Source organism: Acinonyx jubatus, chromosome B3, assembly GCF_027475565.1.
Source record: "Acinonyx jubatus isolate Ajub_Pintada_27869175 chromosome B3, VMU_Ajub_asm_v1.0, whole genome shotgun sequence".
In the NCBI taxonomy this organism is placed as follows: domain Eukaryota; kingdom Metazoa; phylum Chordata; class Mammalia; order Carnivora; family Felidae; genus Acinonyx; species Acinonyx jubatus.
In genome coordinates, this window is record NC_069386.1 from 104,307,971 (window position 1) to 104,330,789 (window position 22,819).

The 22,819-nt window shown below is 40.3% G+C and overlaps 1 protein-coding gene across 3 annotated transcripts in view; it reads right to left on the reverse strand.

Annotated features, from left to right (window-relative positions):
• Window positions 1-22,819, reverse strand: part of CCDC175 (coiled-coil domain containing 175) — a 78,142-nt gene that overhangs the window by 24,023 nt on the left and 31,300 nt on the right. For all 3 annotated transcript variants that reach the window (XM_053224500.1, XM_015071819.3, XM_053224501.1), the window contains 6 exons: window positions 21,027-21,137; window positions 17,963-18,034; window positions 16,796-16,931; window positions 16,071-16,202; window positions 9,105-9,243; window positions 3,961-4,040 (listed from right to left, as the gene is read on the reverse strand). In XM_053224500.1, coding sequence (XP_053080475.1) covers window positions 3,961-4,040; window positions 9,105-9,243; window positions 16,071-16,202; window positions 16,796-16,931; window positions 17,963-18,034; window positions 21,027-21,137 — 670 coding nt within the window. The remainder of the gene's footprint in view (window positions 1-3,960; window positions 4,041-9,104; window positions 9,244-16,070; window positions 16,203-16,795; window positions 16,932-17,962; window positions 18,035-21,026; window positions 21,138-22,819) is intronic.

Genomic DNA, 22,819 nt, shown 5'->3' on the forward strand with positions numbered 1-22,819 from the left:
AACCTTTGGCCAGACTCATCAAAAATAAAAAAATAAAATAAAAAGAGCGAGAGAGAAAGGACTCAAACAAAATCAGAAATGAAAGAGGAGAAATAACCACAGAAATACAAAGGATGGCAGGAGAATATCATGAAAACTCATATGCCAACAAATTAGACAACCTAGAAGAAATGGAAGCAAATAACTTCCCAAACTATATAACTTCCCAAAACTAACTCAAACATTCAAAAAAAAAGTTAATACCTGGTCTTCTCAATCTATCCCACAAAAAAAAAAAAAAATAGAAAAAGAAGGAAAGCTTCCCAATTCATTCTATGAGGCCAAGTACCACCCTAATACCAAAACCGGATAAAGGCACTATAAAAAAAGGAAGCTACAGACCATTATCTCTGATGAACACAGATGCAAAAATCTTCAACAAAACATCAGCAAACTGGATCCAACAGTACATTAAAAAATTATTCACCAGGATCTAGTGGGATTTATTCCTGGGAGGCAAGTGTGTTTCAATATTTGCAAATCAATTAACATGATACATCACATCAACAAAGAAATGGAGAAAAATCATATGATCATATAATCATTTCAATAGATACAGAAAAAAACATTTGACCAAGTGCAATATCCATTCATGATCAAAATCCTCAACAAAGATGTGAAGAGAACATACTTCAAACATAATAAAGGCCTTATATGAAAACCCCACAGCTAACATCAGACTCAATGGTAAAAAACTGATAGCTTTCTCCCTAAGATAAGGAACAACACAAGGACATCCACTCTTACAACGTTTTTTTAACATAGTACTGGAAGTCTGAACCACAGCAATCAGACAAGAAAAAGGTATAAAAGGCACCCAACTTGGTAAGGAAAAAGTAAAAATGTCACTATTTGCAGATGACATGACACTCTACATAAAAGCCCTGAAGAATTCACCAAAAAACTACTAGAATGGATACATGGATTCAGTATGTTTGCAGGATGCAAAATCAGTATACAACCCATTGCATTTCTATACACCAATAATGAAGTAGCAGAAAGAGAAATTAAGAAGATAATCCCATTTACAATTGTACCAAAAATAATAAAATACCTAGGAATAAACTTAACCATGGAGGTGAAAGACCAGGACTATAAAACACCAATGAAAGAAATTGAACATGACAGAAACAAATGGAAAGATATTCCATGCTCATGGATTGGGAGAACAAATATTGTTAAAATGTCCATACTACCCAAAGCAATCTACAGATTTAATACAATTCCTATCAAAATACCAACAGCATCTTTCACAGAGCTAGAATTAGATCATCCTAAAATTTGTATGGAACTGCAAAAGATCCTGAATATCCAAAGTAATCATAAAAAGGACTGGGGGTATCACAATTACAGATTTCAAGATATACTACAAAGATATTCTACTAGATCTTGAAATCACAGATTTCATATACTGTAAGATATACTACAGATTACTACTGTTCTGTAGTAATCAAAACAGTATGGTACTGGCACAGATAGACATAGAGACCATCAGAACAGAATAGAGAGCCAAGAAATCAGAACACAATTATATGGTCAATTAATCTTTGACAAGGGAGGCAAGAATATGCAAAAGATGGTCTTCAACAAATGGTGATGGGAAAACTGAACATCTACACGCAAAAGAATGAACTAGATCACTCTTAAACCATAGACAAAAATAAACTCAAAATGCATTAAAGACCCAAATGTAAAACCTGAAACCAGAAAAATCCTAGAAGAGAGTACAGGCAGTAATTTCTCTGACATCAGCTCCTGAGGCAAGGGAAACAAAAGCAAAAATAAACTATTGGGACTACATCAAAATAAAAGCTTCCACACAGCAAATGAAACAATCAACAAAACTGAACAAGAGCCTAATGAAGAGGAGGAGATATTTGCAAATGACATACCAATGGAGGTTTAGCATCCAAAAATAGAAAGAACTTCTACACTCAACACTAAAAAAAACAAGTAATCCAATTTAAAAATGGGCAAAAGACATGAATAGACATTTCTCCCAAGACATACAGATGGCCAACAGACACATGAAACGATGCTCAACATCATCCATCATCAGGGAAATGCAAACCAAAAACATGAGTGGGATGCCTGGGTGACTCAGTTGGTTGAGCATCTCCTTCTTGATTTTGGCTCAGATCATGATCTCGCAGTTTGTGGGATCAAGCCCCTCATTAGGCTCTGCACTCACTAACAGCACAGAGCCTGCTTGGGATTCCCTCTCTCCCTCTCTCTCTCTCTCTCTGCCTCTCCCCCACTTGTGCTCACTCCCTCTCAAAATAAACAAACATTAAAAAAAAAAAAAACCCAAACCATGAGATATCACTTCACACCTGTCAGAATGGCTAAAATAAAAAACTCAGGAAACAACAAGTGTTGGCAAGGATGTGGAGGAAAAGGAATACTTGGGCACTGTTGGTAGGAATGCAAACTGGTACAGCCACTGTGGAAGACAGTATGGAGATTCCTCAAAAGATTAAAAATAGAACTACCCTACAATCCAGCAATTGTACTACTGGATGTTTGCCCAAAGAATATGAAAATGCTAATTCAAAGTGATGTATCCATATCCATATCTCTATATCTATCTCTATATCTCTATATCTATATTTATACCTACATCTATCTCCTATGTTTATTGCAGCATTATTAACAATAGACAAGATATGGAAGCAACCAAATTGTCCATGGATAGATGAATGGATTTAGAAGATGAGGTACATATATGCAATGGAATGTTAGTCATTAAAATGAATGAGATCTTGCCATTTGTGACAACATGGATGGACCTGGATTGTATAATGCTAAGTGAAATAAGTCAGAGAAAGACAAATACCATATGACTCACTCTTAAACGACATTTAAGAAAACAAAAACAAAAACAGAAAAAAAAAAAGAGACACCTCCCCCTCCCCCAGACTCTTAAATACAGAGAACAAACTGGTAGTTATCAGAGGGGAGGTGGGTGCAGGGATGGGTGAAGTAAATGAAGGGGATTAAGAGTATACTTATTGGGATAAGAATTGAGTAATGTATAGCATTGTTGAATGATTAAATTGTACATCTGAAACTAATATAACACTGTATGTTAATTATATTTGAATAAAAAATAAATAAAACCCCAAAGCTCTGGGAAGCAAGCCCATGGACTTAAGTTAGACAATTAAGACAAATAAGTTGTTGAGACAACTTTATAAATCTGATATTTGAACAACTGTATGCCAAAAATGGGGAAGAGGGAAGTGAAATTTATTGAGGCTTTTTCAGTGAGGATTTAATTTTTTTTTGAAGAGAAAAGAATATAATTTAATGGATTTTTCAGAATATTCTACTGAATTCTCTGTTTGATTCTTAGTTATTATACTGTTACAAGTCACATAATCTTTAGTCATTGTATGACCATCACTAGCAGCATCTTACCAGGCAAATAGAATTGCATATATACTTACTAGTTCTTTTCCCCTTCATATTTCTCTATACCCACATGTTAAAAGTTACTTCTGATATCAATGCTTCTCAAAACTAGAATGTTTCTAGTTTTAGTTAACCAATTCTACATACACATGTTTATCATTAATTACTGATTATAAATTTTACAAAGGTAGTAAATGTCTCTTTACATGCTCTCATTTCATCTACTCCCACCCCATCTCTGCAACCTTTGCGCATTTATCCTAATATTCATAGGAATTTAACAGAATAAGAGATCTAAAAAGAACCTTAGGAAGCATCATCCCATCTTTACCTCATGAATAAGAAAACTGAGGCCCTCCCCCCCCCCCAAGGATATGCTCATGATTACATCTCAGTTGCATCTAGAGTCTCGCTCTCTGTATACACACGCACACACACACCGTATTATGGTTTGTATATATCAGTATTCCAATAAAAGCAAGAAGAATGAATACACTGACTCTTTACCGAGTTGCTGAAAAATCTTGAAAAGTCTCTTGCCATTTGAGAAGTGTAATCGTTCAGTAAATTCTGCTCCTGCTTTTGTGCTATATAAAAGAAAAAGAAAAAATAACTGCCCACAATGTTTAGTTTAAAAAATTAATCAAAATAAGGCATGTGTCTACTTTTAAAAGTCAAATACTATGGGGCACCTGGCCGGTTCAGTCGGTTAAGTGTTTGACTTTAATGCAGGTCATGTTCTCACAGTTGGTGAGTTCGAGCCCCTCATCAGGCTCTCTGCCGTCAGCATAGAAACCACTTTGCACCCTCTGTGCTGCTCCCCCTGCCCCGCCCCTTCCCTGCTGGTTCTCTCTCTCAAAATAAATAAATACACTTAAAAAAAAGTTGGGGTGCCTGGGTGGCTCAGTCAATTGAGCAACTGACTTCAGCTCAGGTCATGATCTCATGGTTTGTGGGTTCAAGCCCCGCATCAGGCTCTGTGCTGACAGCTCAGAGCCTGGAGCCTGCTTCACATTCTGTGTCTTCCTCTCTCTCTGCCCCTCCCCACTCATGCTCTCTCTCTGTCTCAGAAATAAATAAACATTAAAAAAAAAAAAGTTAAATACTATTATAAGGCTTAAAACAAAAAATAGAAGTTAGATGTTTCCAATGCAGTGCCGTATCTGACTCCTCAGAATCAACAACTTTTAAACTCAACTTTTTCTTCATTTTCTTAAAAAATGCTTATATGACTATTTCTTGATTTGTCACTTTAAGACACTTTCTATCTTCTTCCTAATATAGAAAGTAGCACACTTACTCTCACCCCTACATCCCCCACGTGCACTTCTAATCTCCCCATAAAGTCATGTTTTTTAAAGCGAACTTTAACTATATTTTAAAAAAAGATTTTGTTTGTAAGTAATCTTTACACCCAACATCGGCTTGATCAAGAACCTTCGATCAAGAGTCACATGCTCTACCAACTGAGCCAGCTGGGTGTCCCTAATTTTAACTATTTAGATCATTATGACAATGTAAACATTCACAGATGAGACAAATGGTGTCGTATGATTATTCCTCCCCTCCTGTGTAATTTTTTGTTTTTCCTGGAGCTAAAAATACCTCATTTTTTATTTCCTTAGTTTTTCCATGTACGCATTAATTCATATCTAAATCTATAATAGAATTATAAAATCTTTCCAAATATTACTTCCCACGTGGTCAAACACCTTAGGTGATCTACCAGTTTCATATCTCTTCCCTCCCCCACCCCCCCTTGCCCACCGCCGCCTTCTCTTTTCTGAGCACTTGGGACTTTCCTTGGCATTCCCCTTATGTTGGACCTCCTGTTTCCTGAATTTCATGTCCTTTTCTTTTTAATTTATTCCGAGCAAATTCTGTACTAGCTTCCTGAGACAGAGTAAATGAGATATTTTGATATCTTATATATCTAAACATGTCTCTATTCTCTATTCATATTTGACTAATGGTTTGGATGGGTATCTAATGTTAGATATTATTTTCTCTCAGAATTTTGAAGGCAATGTCTTTTTTTAGTATAATAGTATAATAGTACAGTTAAGAAGCCTAAAACCATTCTGATTGCGCATCTTTTGAGTGAGATCTGCTTTTTCTCTCTAGAAGCCTTTGGAATATTCTTTTTTAGCCTGAAATCCCACAGTGATGTGACTTACTGTCTTTTCCTTTAGAAATTGCACTGGGGATTTGATGGGCCTTTTCTTTTTTTTTTTTTTTAAATTTTTTTTTCTACGTTTTTATTTATTTTTGGGACAGAGAGAGACAGAGCATGAACGGGGGAGGGGCAGAGAGAGAGGGAGACACAGAATCAGAAACAGGCTCCAGGCTCTGAGCCATCAGCCCAGAGCCCGACGCGGGGCTCGAACTCACGGACCGCGAGATGGTGACCTGGCTGAAGTCGGACGCTTAACCGACGGCGCCACCCAGGCGCCCCTTGATGGGCCTTTTCAAATAGGAAACTCATATTCTCCAATTCTGAGAAATATTTTTGTATTATTTCTTGGATAACTTTATCCCTTCCATTTTCTTTTCTGGCCTTATATTAATTAAATATTCAACATCTCAGAATGGTCTTCTAATTTTCTTACTCTTTTATCCTATTCCTCAACTCCTTATTTTGTTCTATTTTTTGAGAGATTTCCTTTTCTTATAATCCTATTAAATGTTAAGAGTTTCGTTGTCAGGGGTGCCTGGATGGCTCAGTCGGTTAAGCGTCAGACCTCGGCTCAGGTCATGATCTCACTGCTCCCGAGATCGAGCCCCAACAGTCAGTCTCTGTGCTGACAGTTCAGAGCCTGAAGCCCATTTCAGATTCTGTGTCTCCCTCTCTCTCTGCCCCTCCCCTGATTGTGCTCTCTCTCTCTCTCAAAAATAAATAAACATTAAAAATTTTTTTTAATACAATAAAATATTGGTTATATTTTTCATTTCTAGGAGCTCTTTCCTGTTTCTCTGTTCTTTTTCATACATGCAATATATTTTTTCTCTATGAATGTAACTTTAAGATATCTTCTCGAAAACATATGGAATGTATATTTTCTTTAATATATAGACTATATATACATTATGCATAATATATAGAGAATAGACATTCTCTAAGAAGATGTATCTTTAAAAGCATTCTTATATTCATTGTGTCATCTGTTTCCACCAAATTCTGTTTTTCTGTCTGCTTTAGTTTCTGCCTTTCACATTGGAGTTTTTCCTGAGGTGTCTGGTGATCTTTGACTATCTCATCCTATTTAAGCATGAGGCACTAAAAGGCTCAGTTCCTGGGTGGGTTTCACTGTACGGTGATCAGGAAGGGACCAGCCATTTTGTTGGAGGATCCTCAAATGTTAGATTATGTGGGGCTTTTCTCTGGAACTGTTTAGTTTCCTTAGAGAAGAATCCAACCATCTCCTTTTCAAGAGGGGGAAGGGATTACAGGACAGTCACACACACAATGAAGGCTGGCAGCCTTCATCAAGTTCAGCAGTGGAAGGGGGTCTCTGTATAGCGTCCGTCTTCAGCCCTCTGTCATATCTGATATCCTGCAGTTTAGAACCCCCTGGTCTGACTTCTCTGCCAGCACTGGGAGGAGTAGTCAGTCGCTCAGCTGCACAGAAGATGGCATCTGACCTGGAGGTCTAACCGCTTGTTATAAAGATTTTCAACCAATCTTCAACCCTGTGACTCATTTCAGCTTCCCAGTATCAGGGTCCTCCAATGCCCAAGACTTGCCAGGTCCTTGCTTTCATGGTGTGCTTTTTATGCAGGCACTTGCTAGTCACACTTCCCTTCCTGTTAATTCTTCTAGCCAATTCTACCTTCTAAAGATTTGTTGATGTTTATTTTCTGCAGATATCTTCTCTGCCAGTCTCTGTACTTGCAAGTCATAATTTTTCTCCCTAAAAAAATATTTTACACACATTTTTATGAAATTTCACTAGGGAGCACAGATAGATGCATGTTTTATGCATAACATTTAACTGAAAGTCGTAAGTCATAACATTGCTCTTTGTGTGTTCTGAGCCACTTCTATCCTCTGTAAGTCTCACTGCTGGCAGGTGAAGCATATTTTCCTACCCTGGAGCGCATTACTCTTATGTTCCCTTTCTCTGGCCTTTCCCTCTTTTCTCTCCTTTCTTTAGTATTTTCTTTCTTTGCCTCAAGAGAATCAGCACTTGCAATATATGGAAACATATTGCTTATTTTCAAACTCCTCATGTTTCTTACATCCTCCACCTTAGTGCAAGAAGGGATGGGAAGAAGGTTGCGAGAACAGAAAATTGGGGGTGGAGTACATAGGTTTCATGACCCTTCTTAAAGCAGCAAAAGACCAAGAAAATCTACCTGAGTTGACTAAATGAGAATCTGACAAGAATTGGAAAATCAACTGAGGAATGGCAACCAGACCAATTATTCAAGGTACTTATTCTTATAATCTTATATTCTTAAAAAACCACTTTCCTTGGCAATGACCACTATTCGCTTTTATTTTTGAGAGAGGGTGTGCATGTGTGTGCACGCACGCAAGCAGGAGAGAGGGAGAGGGAGAGAGAGAATCTCAAGTGGGCTCCATGCTCAGCACCAAGCCCCACATGGGGCTTGATCTCATGACCATGAGATCATGACCTGAGCTAATATCAAGAGTCAGACATTTAACCAACTGAGCCATCCAGGGCCCCCCCACCACTATTCACTTTTAAGTATTTGTTTTACATTTCAACATATTGGATTTCTATATGATTATATATTTTTGACACAGACTATTTCGATGTCTCTCCCCATATTCATCTTTGCCAGCTGTTTATTCCCATCACAGTGCACATTTTTTGGGGGCTCCCGTTCTAGTCCTTTCTGTAACTTTTGATCCTGGTCTTCTGATTTTCAGGGTACTTTTTCCATCTAGAAAACAGAAATTCTGGAAGCTTTTCTGCTTAACAACCTTGTGGGACTTGTTGGTTAATGATACTCTGCTTCCCAAATGCAAGACAAAACTCACACCTCTAGAGATGATTCTGGATTTATGAAATTTTGGGTGCAGAGTTAGATGACTACATCCTGTTTTTCTGGAGAAAATAAGTATTTTTATATTTAATATACATGATTGTGCCCTGTAACAAAATGTAAAATATACATACTTTGAGACACATTTCACATCCTCTATAAAGCCTCCATTTCTAAGACTAGCTCTTATATATCTTTGCCTTAGGGGTGAGTTAGGAGGAAAAAAAATCTGACGAGTACCTACTTGGTAAATGGTTAGAGTCATAACTGGAACAAGATAGAATATTCAAATTCGTGTTAAGAAACAGAAAAAAAGAATCCCACTTGGTAGCAGATAAAGGTGCTATTTCTACTTTTACCAAGGAGAGACAGAAACCACATTATATAGTTGTCACTAATTCTTAATTTTAAAGTCTTTAAAAGAGAAAAGGAAACATTTGACAAGGGCAACATCAGGGCTGCCGTGTAAAGAAGAAATTAGTAGATGGGGCAAAAACTAGAGAAGAAAGAGTTAAAGGCGATGGGAAAAGTTTGCAGAGTTTCATCACTGGCTCACGAATGATGACCCACCTTGAGTTAGGGGATATCAGTGAAATCCTTACCTGTCTTAACGTTAATTACCGAGACTTCATACCTACCTGTAATAAAATGAATGAGCTCTTCCAGTTTTCCAGCTTTGCTCATATATTCTTCTTCTGCCACTTGAAGTTGCGGAAGATGCTCGACTAGTTCATCTTCCTTTACTCTGTTACTTTGCGTTTCCCTAGCGAATCTTAGCTTTAAAGAAAATAAAGCTAATTGTGAGGCATGATTTTAGAGAACGGACACAATTTACACTCCAGAGTATAATGTAAGTTCTTTGAGAGGAAGAGCCCTTAGTGTCCTCTCATCGTGAGGTGCATACAAAGGTATCCGGCATATCTAGATATTTGAAACATTTTTGTTGGCTGATTCAGAGAGTCTCTGGAAATCTATGAAGTAAGGAGATTACATTCAATGGCCTCTCCAAGGAGCCCTTCATTTCTCTAGCTCTACTGCTATGATTCCATTAATGCTACCATGTACGTACCCTAAACACCTATCTGAGAAAATCTCTCTTGAGCATATTTTACAGAAAAACAAACAAACAAACAAACAAACAAAAAACAGGCAGCAATGGGACACCTGGGTGGCTCAGTTGGTCAAGTGTCTGACTCTTCATTTTGGCTCAGGTTGTGATCTCACAGTTTGTGAGTTCAAGCCCCACACTGGGCTTTGCGCTGACAGTGCGGAACCTGCTTGGGATTCTCTTTCTTCCTCCCTCTCTCTGCCTCTCTCTCTCTCTCTCTCAAAAAAAAAAAAAAAGCAAAACAAAATATACATAAGTCCTAAGAAAAGTGGATTACATAAGAAATGGGGAGGGGGTGGAAATAAGTGGATATATTATTACAATAAATGGGCAAAAAGCACCCAAAACAAAACATGAAGATGCCTGCTTAATTATCCAGGTTTTAGTTAGCTGGACCTCTCTTAGAAAGCCAGGATGGGTTTAAAATGGTGATAAAGCAGTGACAGCCAGCTGATATTTACTAGCCATTCTCCTGTCCCTCGATATCAGGACTGCTCAGTTCTAGCTCAGCATCTGACTGCCAGCTAGACTGATTTTTCAGCTTTCCTTGCAAGTGGGTGCGACTAATGGTTTTGTGAGCAGAAGCGGTGTGGGCCGCTTCCGGGTCCTCCGCCTGCAACAGGAAGCAGTACGTGCCCCCTTGGTCCTTCCCTCCGTCCCCTGGCTGGAAGAGAATGAGAAAGGAAACTGCCACTTGGATCCACAGAGGTTAGCCTCAGGCTGAGGATGGCAGAGCTGCCCTTCCAACCTTGGGCCCCTTCCCTTTGGCCTATAATGGGAGAGAAATAAACCTCTCTCTTCTGTAATGACCACATCAGGGCGTCTTCTCAACTAGATAGTTAGACTCTTAAGATTCGAATAGGCCATACTTGACCCAACTTATTCTTAACAACTTTTTCGCTTTTTACCTTTAATCCAGGTTGCACACATACATAATCTGAAGGAAAACCCGGGCGCCAGCAGGGCAATGCCAGGCATGCGTCTTCAGTGGGAGGGACCTCACACCACAGCTGACCAGAGGCTACTGTCCTTCGACCCCAGCAAAGTGGTAACTCAGATGTAAGAGGAAGATACCCACATGGGTGGGTGTGATAGGCACCTTGGTTTTGAAGCCTCATGTCCAAATAGGAACCAACTTCTCTTGGGTATACCCTCCAGGTCCCCGAAAGAGACGTGCCTACTTAAAAGAGGCACCAAACCCAGGGAAGCCCAATGCTCTAGTTTCCCCACCAGTTATTCTCCCGGGCAAGATGCGGCATACCAGTCATGGGTCACTGTTTACAAACAATGTTGCCTGACGATACAACTTTAGTTGTCTACCTTTGCCAGGGTCTAGGGGAATGACCCAGAAGGTTAAGCCAAGGTCAATTTCCCAATAAAGAAGAGAGGGTTTGCAACGCTTTACTACACACATCCTGCCTGTGTTCACTGTGCCAGATGTATTTTGGCATCTCTGATAAAGAGATGTGTTTTTTATCTGTGTTCACATCCTGCCAGATGTATTTTGGCATCTCTGATAAAGCATCCTGTCTGTACCCTAGTTAATAGAGTGATACACCAGCCTGGTATGTTCCCTCCCAAACTGCAATGAGAATCCTTAGGGATAAATATAGAAAGATCAAAACACATGTAAAAACACCATAATTTAAACACATTACAATGAGGCATCAGGAGTAATTTTCTCCACACTGCATGTTAAGAAATTCAACTGTGTAGGGGCGCCTGGGTGGCTCAGTTGGTTAGGCGACCGTCATGATCTCGCTCAGGTCATGATCTCGCAGTTTGTGAGTTCGAGCCCTGCGTCAGGCTCTGTGCTGACAGCTCAGAGCCTGGAGCCTACTTCAGATTCTGTTCTTCCCCTCTCTACCCATCCCCTGCTCACGCTCTGTGTCTGTCTGTCAATAATAATAAATAAACATAAAAAAATTAAAAAAAAGAAACTCAACTCTGTATTATCTATACCAGATAGCTTGAGGGTCTAAGGAAGTATGTGAATGCATTAATTTGTTCCCATTGCCTACATTGACTTAAGTTGCCAGAATTTCCCTGACAAGGAACCATGCTGTTGTTTCATGCTTTGAGGGAGGGTTTGGGTACCAGATGCTGCGGCATCTCAGACAAGTTGGTGTTCGTCTACCGGCTCAGGCAGGCCCACTGCTTCTTCAGCTCCTTCAAGCTTCCCTGATTCCGGAGCCACATGCACACTTAGCTCAGTGATAATGGGCTCAGGCTTTTGCTGCAACCCCTTGGAATTGGAGACTTGGAAAAGAGAGAGACTGATACAGGTCCCACCCCTGTTCATCAGGATGAGTTCCAGCTCATCCTATAACTTCCTGTCCATCTTTCCTTCCCAACTGCCTGTCCTACAGCCTTCAGGCCCCAGTTCCAGATGGAAAGCAGACAGACTCTCTAGACTGTGTAACCAGCCACCACGATTCCAGAAGGTCAAATCCTGTAAGAAACCTCATTTCTGGTGGCTCTGCTTCTCTGACTGAACTCTGCCAGATATAGGGCTGTAGGACCCAGCAGATCCAATTCATGGTCAAGGTGTCAGCACTAGGTCAGAATGATGTAGAAGCCTGTGGCAAGCTCCAGCAGAATTGTAGCCGAGGCCCCCAGGTATTGGAGCCAAGTCTACAAAGGAATTAGTCACAGTACTGCCTGGGAGAAAAATGCCTCTGGAGATTTGGAAATTTATATTCTGAACCAGTGACTAACATCCAGGACTGTTTTCCTTAGACAAAATATATGGGTCAGGGGCCCAAGTGGTAGTGGACATCTTACTATTAAATCTTATGATTTTGTTTTCCCTCCCTGTGAATTTGGGCTCTGTTCATTTAGACATTGTACAACACTGGTAAGAACGATTGTACCAGGGGTATAATAATGGTTCCGTAAACCAAAATCGGAGAATGCTTCTTCTCCATTTTGGGCTCCTCGTGCTACTGAACCAATTGCAGAAATGGGATTCCAATTTGCTCCAGGTTATTGATGAGGATTATCAAGGAGAAAAAGGGTTGTTGCTTTATAGGAAGGGCACACAGGCTGCTCTCTGTGCCTTTCTGTGAATTAGACACAGGTGGACACAGCCCTGCAGGGGGCGCACAGCCTGGCAAGTGGGGTGGACACTGGAAGACTGTCGACTTACCTTGCCTAATTGCACTGTGTAAGCTCAAGTGCAATATTACATAGCAACCTTATCCTATTCCTGACTTTAAGGGGATTGCCTCCGTTGGTTCACCATCATGTATGAGAGTAAACTGTCAGCTCTCTCTCAAGAAATACCTGAAATGCTGACTACCTACTTCCAACCACCCCCTCAGCTACCACTCTGGATCAAGCTACTTGAACCACTTGCAATACTGCTGTAGCTTCCTAATTGGTCTTCCTGCACCCACCATTGCTCTCCTAAATTCTGCTCAACATAGCAGCTAGAATGATCCTATTTACATGAAAATCAGACTATTCAGCCCTTCACTCAGAAGCCTCTTATCAGGAAACTTACCTTCCCAGCCCAGGCAGAGGAAAGACAAAGTACTCACAATGGCCTATAAGGAGGCAGACCTGGGGAGGCCCCTCTTGAATCATTCCTCATGGAAGGACTCACTCACTGCCTTGTGGCAAGGAGTATGGTCAGCTGCCAGTCTCCAGCGGCCGGCTCCTTTAGAGACTTCTCAGTTATCTACTGAAGATCATGCTCTTCACGGGGGCCCCCAACCAACTGACTGAGCAAGGAGGTGGTACAAGGGTGTAGCCATTTCTGCCCAAGGCAGGGATCTGCTAATGGACAGTCCTTGCTCAGGAGCTCCCCAGAGATAGTTTGCGGGTTACCTAATAGCCTGATGGCTTCCCCTGCCCAGTCCTTTCATAGGTATTACTCCCTAATAAACTTTACACTCCTCGTTCTGTCTCAGCATTTCCTTCCAGAAAATGGATCCCTCTCCCTCCTGGCCATTCCAGCCACACTGCCTCCTTGCTGTTCCTCAGATAGGACAGCCCTGCCTCCTCCCTTCCTGTTTGCAGCAGCCCTCTGCCCTTCAGGATTCTACCCTTCCTTGTCTAACAATGCTCTTTAACAGGGCACACAGACCACATCACGTATGCTCGCCCTATCCCCAGTCCCTGCTCTATTTTTCTCCATAGCATTTCTCACTTTTGAATATACTCAAGGTTCCACTTGTTTATCTTGTTTATTTTCAATCTCCGTCCACCAGGATGTAAGCACCATAAGGGCAGAGGGGTTTTTTGTCTGTTTCTTTTTTTGTTTTTCAGCATCTAGAAGAATACTAGGCACCCAGACAGATGGCATCCAGCAGAGAAAGGTTTCCCACCCTGACTCTTCTCCCTTCTGTTTCTTCTCATTTTGTCTGAATTTGGGAATGTTTTCTTTCCCTTGTTTGTTCCCTGAGCTGTGCCAATTTCCATTTCACTTCTTCCTATTTCTGGCCCATCCCCTTCTGACACCTCTTCCCTGAGTTCCTAGATTTCTATATTGCTGATCTTCCTTGGCACCTGTACGAAACTAAAATATATATTTTTTTAATTTACAGAGGGATGCTTGATCGCAGTTTTCATCTGTTCCAACACCATCTTCCTGAGTGTTCTTCAGTTGTTGGACAGTTTTGTTCCCCCTTTCACTTATTTTTTTAATAGATTTTTAAAAAAGTATTATTATTATTATTTTAATGAATACATTTTTTCCCTTTATTTTTTTAGAGAGATAGAGTGAGTGGGGGAGAGGTTTGGTGGGGGGGCAGGGAGAGAGAGAGAGAATCCCAGGCAGACTTCACACTAACAGCACAGAGCCTGACTCAGGGCTCGATCCCACCACCAACTGATCATGACCTGAGCTGAAATCAGGAGTCAATCACTCAATCCACTGAGCCACCCAGGTGTCCCCTTGTTTTTCTCATGGTATTTTTGTGTGGAGGACATAGCTGCTCCTTTTTTGTTATTCATATTAGAAAGAACTGGCTTTTCTTGGACCAATAATCTGTGGATGGGTTTCTGCAGGATGTGGTGGGGGTTGTGTGGGGAGGCATGGGGTTGGCCCAGGGCAAGATCTGAACTTTGACATGTAAGGACTCTCTGCTTCCCTGCTACAGCAAGGGACTATTGTCTTCAAAAATTATGGAAAGAGCCCAAATGCCCATCAATTGATGAACGGATAAAGAAGTTGTGGTTTATATACACAATGGAATACTACTTGGCAATGAGAATGAATGAAATGTGGCCTTTTGTAGCGATGTGGATGGAACTGGAGAGTGTTATGCTAAGTGAAGTAAGTCATACAGAGAAAGACAGATACCATATGTTTTCACTCTTAAGCGGATCCTGAGAAACTTAACAGAAGATCATGGGGGAGGGGAATGGGGAAAAAAAAGTTACAGAGAGGGAAGGAGGCAAACCATAAGAGACACTTAAAAACAGAATAAACGGAGGGTTGATGGGGGGTGGGAGGGAGGGGAAAGTGGGTGCTGGGCATTGAGGAGGGCACCTGTTGGAATGAGCACTGGGTGTTTTATGGAAACCAATTGGACAATAAATTTCATATTAAAAACAAATAAATAAAACAAATAGTAAAAACAAAAAACAAAAAAAACAAAACAAAACAAATAAAGCCCCTCTTTGATACAGCCGGGGCCTCTGTTCCTCTTCAAAACGAATCAAGTTCAGGAAGGCTTCTACCACCATCCCTTTTCTCCTCATTCCAATACCAACGTAGGTCTCCAGGAAGCACCCCCTTACCTTTCCAGGTAACACCAGCACCTTGAAAAGGTGTGTTTTCTGTTGTGTTTCCAGAGACCTGCCACCTCCAGGCCCCTTGGGTACTTTCAGTGCCTTTTCGCTCCACCTCCCCCAGCATCCTTGCTCCATCCCATCCCAGGGGGCTCCTGGCAGCTCCCAACTCAGCAGGATGCCCTCTCTGATAAGGATTTCCAAGCTTGGCCTCACTGGCCTCCCTTGCCCTTTGCTGTTTTCCCCAGCTACTCTCGCGCCAGCTCTGCCTGCCTTCCTGCACCGCTCCCCTTGTCCCCGGGGACTTTGCCGGCACTTCTACGTAACTTGGAGTGTCTAATTTTCTTTTTTTAACTGAAAAAATACTTTATGTTGCTCTTTTTTCAGGAAAAAAAGTCACAATGAAACTAGGCTTGCTCACACTGGAGGTTTTACATTTAACCGCTTAGAGTAGCATGAAATAGGGGCACCTGGGTGGCTCAGTCGGTTAAGCGTCCAACTTCAGCTAGGTCACGATCTCACGGCTTATGAGTTTGATCCCTGCATCGGGCTTCGTGCTGACAACTCAGAGCCTGGAGCCTGCTTCAGATTCTGTGTCTCCCTCTTTCTCTGCCCTCCCCCACTCGTGCTCTGTCTCTGTCTCTCAAAAATAAAAACATTAACAAAAATTGTAAAAAAAAAAAAAGAGTAGCATGAAATATACCCCTCCCCCCACATGGCAATTTCAAATTGTTTTTAGATGCAAAATAAAACTTACCTCATACTTGCTCAACTCTTGAACTAACTTTTTTTCTTTGACAATAAATTCTTCCTCCACTTGTTTTAATTCTAATGTAAGTTTTTCAGTCTCTGCCAAAAACTCAGTGATCTCTTTTTGTCTAAAATTGGTCTAATCAGAAAGCAAACAAATTGAAGATCTGTCATTTGCCCTGTAGCAGTCAGCCTTACATTTTCAAAACAGCCAAGAATTAATATCTCTTTGCATGATACTTGGCTCTGATTTCAGGTTATGTATTTTCACAGCAACTACTTGAGAGGGAATTTATTTATTTATTTTTCCCTCCAGAGGTTAATTTATTCACCAAACAATATCTATAACCTACATGAGGAAATGGATGATGGGACTGATGGGGCATGGAGGAAGGGCGGAGGGTCAATACCAGCGCTGAGTAATGATGTTTGGTTTCTTTTTTAACAGAGAGCTTCCCTAAAAGTGAACGTCAAACGAGTTTCTGGTTACAGATTTCAAAAGCATATTCTAGAGACAAGTGCGACTTTGTTTGCTAAATTCCTACAGTTCGCACACAGCAAATAGGAATTTCTCAAGAAAGTTAAATAATTCACTCTAAGCATAAGTCACCAGAAAGGAAAATATCTCTTCATAAGATAAGGTTTAATTAAATATTGAAGGAGAATTACTGATATGCAATAATAATACTGGGTCCATACTAATATGGAACAATAATATTCAAGTTCCTTTACCTCTTGCAATAGTTTGATGCATCTAGATTCAGCAGTCTGTACTTCACCTAAAATTTCTTGTACTTCAGACTCCAGCTTCTTTTTCAAACATGCATGTTTTTTTCGTGAACAAGCAATTTTCCACTGAGTTATGACACTGGAAATGAGAGCAGAAAGAATTCTCGTGAAACTGGCCTAACGGTTTACTGAAAAGATGAAGGAATTCCAAGCAAAACAAATCCTACTATGATCATATAAGACCGTTTGAGCTATTGGCAATGCAGACCACGCACATTAGCTGAAAAAATTAGACAAAGCGGTAACTGCCTCAGTGCCGTCAGCTTCACAAGCTTGCTTCGCTGCAGCAGCCTGTGTTGCTATGTCCACTAGGACCGCGGACAAACCACACTTGGCCGCTCACCTCCTTTGGGCGAAGGATGGCAATGGGGAAGGTTCAAGGGCGGGCAGAAGTGACCCAGGCAGAAATAGCAGTTAAAACTACCTCATTTCAACCTTCTAGGTTCTCAAATTTTTCTCTCCACCACAATTTTAAAAAGCTGCACTGGAGAATGGGAAAGATGTGCAGGTGGAGTCTTACAAATGAGATTAATAACCAGGACAACAACAATATAATACACCTAGGTTTTTGCAAATACTTCCTAGGTGCCAGGTGGTCCTCTGAATATATAGACCGTCTCACTGGCCATTCACGGTGGCTTTGCAGGACGGGTGCTACTATCATTGGCCACTTACTAGGGATGGGAGCAAAGAGAGATTATTAAGGAACGTAGCCTCAGTCACAGAGCTAGTCAGCAACAGAGCAACCAAAGTGGCCTGTCTTCAGAGCCCGTATGTTTAGCCACACTTCTCTGTCACTGCACATAACCTCCCCTACTGGTCCATATAGAGAAGCCTGGTGAGCAAGAGGCACTACACCAATCTTGACAATTTCCTTCTTCGGGGAGCTCACTTGATTGAAATGGAAAACTTTGGTTCTGTTCAAGCCCCCAAATCAAACTAACGAACTGAGAGAACTCACACAATTTAATTTAGGAGAATAATTTCCTTGGACTCGAGCAAGCAACAAGCACTCTGATTTCCTCCCTACTTTGAGGCACTGCGCATTAAGATAACATAGACTTACTCATAACACAAATGAAAAGAAAAAAATTTTTTTTTTTTTTTTACCGTCTCTGACTTTCTCTTTCCCGGTTGTCATTCAGGATTTTTATTTGTCTCCGATATACTTCCTTTGTTGCTCTAAAAACAGGAAGACATACACTGGGTTTTGCATTTGTGGAAGCTAGTAGACTACACAAAAGACTTTATGTATAATTCTTATGTACAATAAGACTACCATCTAATTGGGAGATAAACCAAACCTCGTGTAACAACGAAAGGTAGTGGTAGACTCGTAGAAGGACAATTATGGTTTTGTGCAAGTGCAAACTGATTTTGCAGAATTGTGGTAAACCTAAGGGAAAGGAAGAATAGATTCTGGGGAGGCAGCTGAGGAAGGGACATCGGAGGTTAATGTTTGACAGAGGGAAGAACACAGATTGCCGGAATGAAGGTGCAATTTCACCATGGGAAGGACGTCATCATTCGCAAAGACGTGGAAAAGGTACAACAAGTCAAGAGTTATGACCAACATAGACTTGCCACAGACAGAGGACACGAAGGGAAGCAACACAGTGACATAGGAGGGGTGAAGGTCAACAAATTGGTGAGGAACTTTGAATTCCTGACTGAGTCCTGGTTTGATGCAATGTATAATTCAGAAAGCCAATAAAGAGTTTTGTACTAGGGGTAAGTAGTAATTAAGGACGGAAGGGTTTCTTGTGAATCTAGGATGGGTGGAAATATGAAGAGTCTAGCATAGGTATTAGAAGCCTTTATTATTTTTATTCCCTCTTTCTCTATGAAGTGCTTCATATGCAGAAATGAAAGTGAAATATGACTTTGTATCTTTTGAAAAATAGAAATATTCAGGGGTGTCTGGGTGACTCAGTTGGTTAAGTGTCCGACTTCGGCTCAGGTCATGATCTCACGGTTTGTGAGTTCGAACCCTGTGTCAGGCTCTGTGCTGATGGCTTAGAGCCTGGAGCCTGCTTCAGATTCTGTGTCTCCCTCTCTCTCTGCCCCTCCCCGACTCGTGTTGTCTCCGTCTCTCAAAAATAAAAACATGAAAAAAATTAAAAGAAAAATAGAAATATTCATAGCTAAAACAGAACACACAATGCTGTTTAACTAGCAACACAAATGTGTTCGTGTTTTTTTTTTCCTCCATCTAAAATCACAGTGTGGGTTTTCTTTTTTTTTTTTTTTATGAATTTGATTTATAGTCAAATTGGCTTACTTACATACAACATCCAGTGCTCATCCCAACAAGTGCCCTCCTCAATGCCCATCACCCATTTTCCCCTCCCTCTCCACCTCCCCATCCACCCTTAGTTTGTTCTCTGTATTTAAGAGTCTCTTGTGGGTTTGCCTCCCTCCCTCTCTGCCTGTAACTATTTTTTTTCCTTTTTTTCTTTTTCTTTTCCACTTCACCTTTCCCTGGAACTCTAAGATTCTTCGCAATGTGCCCAATCTCATTGATTTTATTTATTTATGCATTTAGTTTAATCCACAAAGTAGTTGAACTAGAGTGAAATAACAACAACATTAAAAGTACTAAATGAAAACCAGTATTGGGTCACAAATTTGGCTCTGAGCCCATCTGGTGATGGGAACCATGATAGCACAATACTTGATTATAGAATCTGCGTTATTCATGTGGAAAACAAAACCCCTAACTCAACCCGATTCTATTTTCCCACTCTTTCACAGGGAAGGGTTCATAGTTTCCTTTCTGAAACCAACATGAGAAACAGATGTTTAAATATGTTGTTCAACAGTGTAAGGACAAGCAACCTGCACATCCTGCTGTGTTCTAGATTTCTGTTGGCAGGAGTCAAATTTCATCTCCACTTGTCTTAGTGCTGTAAGTTAGTTTCTCCACTGCCCTACACTCAAGTCATAAAATATATTCAAATTATAAAAATAAAAAATATGCAATCCCCTATAATCTTGTAATTCAACTTTTAGGACGTTATTATAAAGAAATAGTTGTATACGTGGATATATGCTAAAGGAGGTTAATTTGAAAAATGCTTATAGTAGAGAAAACACAAAAGCCAAAGCATCAGTAGGGTGCTGGTTAAATAAAACATAGCATATTCAGTGAAAGGAATATTAAGCAGCTAAAGAAAGACTGAAGAATGAGGTCCCATATATATGAATATTGCCTCCTGAAATAGTATTAAAATCAACAGATAAGTGTAAAAATTAATACAAAGAATTCCCATATACCTTTCACCAATTTCTCCAAATGTTACCTTTTATCACACTTGTTTTATCATTTTCCCAGATATATTTTTCCAGCTTTTTATGGAGATATAGTTGAAATATAATATTGTGTAAGTTACCCAGATACAATTTTAAGTGGATAAATTACAGTTCTAGAAAAGTACAATCCTATTTTTGGGTGTACGTACACACTCCTATTATAGAAAGCATGCATAGCAAACTGTTAACAGTGAGATCTCTGTGGGGAGACAGAGATTAGGGTCACTTTTATGCTTCTAAGCCACACTTTTTTTTTAAATTTTTTTTAACGTTTACTTATTTTTGAGACAGAGAGAGACAGAGCATGAACAGGGGAGGGGCAGAGAGAGAGGGAGACACAGAATCGGAAGCAGGCTCCAGGCTCTGAGCCATCAGCCCAGAGCCCGACGCGGGGCTCGAACTCACGGACCGCGAGATCATGACCTGAGCTGAAGTCGGATGCCTAACCGACTGAGCCACCCAGGTGCCCCAAAGCCACACATTTCTACATTTGAATTTTAAAATCACATCAGGTATTACTTATTTTAATCAGAAAAACTAAAATTAAAAATTACAGTGATTTAGAATGGCAGAAATGAACACCATAGGGGGTCAGTGTTGTGATCATGTTCAGGCACATTCTTGTTCCTAGACTCCTGATGGGTCCATTTCTCATGTCCAGCAGCTTGTCCAGAACTCAGGACCTGTCTACCCTTTCAATGGTAGATTCAATGATAATGACCCTTCTATACTGTAAAACAGAGACAGTGAATTATAAACTTCCTTTTCTATAGGATATCAGAAACTGATAGATCTATGGTTACCATATATTAAAACAAATGCAGAAAAGAATGATTAAATGTTTCAAGGGCAACAAACATACTGATGAAGTTCCTGGAGAGTGACAAGTCCTTCCTCCATATTTTTGATGTCTACTTTTCTTTGCGATAGGAAGTTTTCTTTCCGACTAATAAATGCCATTTGTTTCTGATTCCTACCATGAAAAAACCAGAGTTAGCATATGTTGAAAGGTGAAATCATTTTTTTTTAACTCTTCAGCATGAGGGGACATTGCAATCACAAATAAGAATGTAGAATGTAGGCTGCCAAGTTTGGTTCATCAACTATTTACTGAACAAATTAGGAAAATAGAAACAAAGTCTTTTTGCTAGTGGTGGTGAAATCTAAACTCATGAAAATTCCTAAGCCATGGAGAGAGCATGAACTGCTGTAGTCACCATAAAACCACAAGAACAGTCCTGTCCCTAGCACTCTGTCCCTCTGAGCAGGGGTGTCTCTTTTAATATATTTATCAATTCTACCATGTTCTTTTGTGAAAGGTGAAGGGGTCAGTTAGACCAACTTTAAATACTGGCTTTGCCTCTTTCTAGCAGTGTGACCCTGAAGGAAACTTCACCTGGAGATGAGCCTCAGTATCTCCATCCATAAAACAGGGATCATAATACCTATCTCAACAGCTATAAGGATTAAATGAGCTATAAAGTGCTCAATCCAGTGCGTGGGACTCATGAGGCACTTTGTAAAAAGTGGTTAATATTTTGTCTCCAATTTGTAGAGAGAATAATAGGAAGTATACAGTTTTGTTCAATTTCAGTTTTTTCCAGACATTGATAGGGGCATTCCTGTAACAGAAAGTGCTTTATATAAGCATCTCGTCTTCTTCAAAACTTCTATGGACTGAACTGTGTTCAGTCCCTAAAATTTGTGTGTTGAAGCCATAACACCCAATGTGATCGTATTGGAAGGTGAGGCTTTTGTGAAGTGACGAGGTCACCTGATTAGATGAGGTCATGACAAAGAGGCTCCTTGTAAGAAGAGACACCAGGAAGTTTGTTTTCTCCCTATTTCTACCATGTAAAAACACAGCAAGAAGGCAGCCTTGTGCAAGCCAGGAAAAAGGGCTCTCACCAGAACCCAACCATGCTGGCACCCTGATATTGGATCTCCATCCTCTGGAACTGTGAGAAATAAATTTCCGTTGTTTAAACCACCCAGTCTATGGTGCTTAGTCATGGCAGCCCAAGCTGAAGACAAAAACGAGTAACAATAGTAAATGTTTTAGTGTTACAATGATTTGTCATCAGCACATTATCAATTCTACCATGTTATTTTATGAAAGGTGAAGGGGTCAGTTAGACCAACTTTAAATACTGGCTTTACCTCTTTCTAGCAGTGTGACCTTGAAGGAAACTTTACCTGTAGATGAGTACTGATTAACTCAGTACTGATCTGGGGAAATTTTTTTTGCTGAAAAAAGCTACTGAAAGCAGACTCTTGGTAGGTTTTTCAGTTGAATGAGATACAATGATTGTAACTACTCTCTGCAGCTCACATGCTGCAATGACCATAAACTCAGTTTCACCTAAGTGTGCCTGGACACTGTAATTACACTTCTGTGTGATCTTTGTCTGTAGTAATGGATCATTACTTATAGAATTCATGCTTGCAAGATGTTATTCTGTATTTGTTAGGAAAATATTGGTGAATGCCCACTATCTGCTAAGCAATGTACAAGGTCCTGGGGATGTAGCACTGAGTAAATACCCTGATCTATTCATAGTTCAGTGGAAACGAGATTTATAGACTACTTATGACAATGCAGTGACTGATGAAAAGGAATGGCATCAGAGGGATGTTTCAGAAGGATCATTCTGG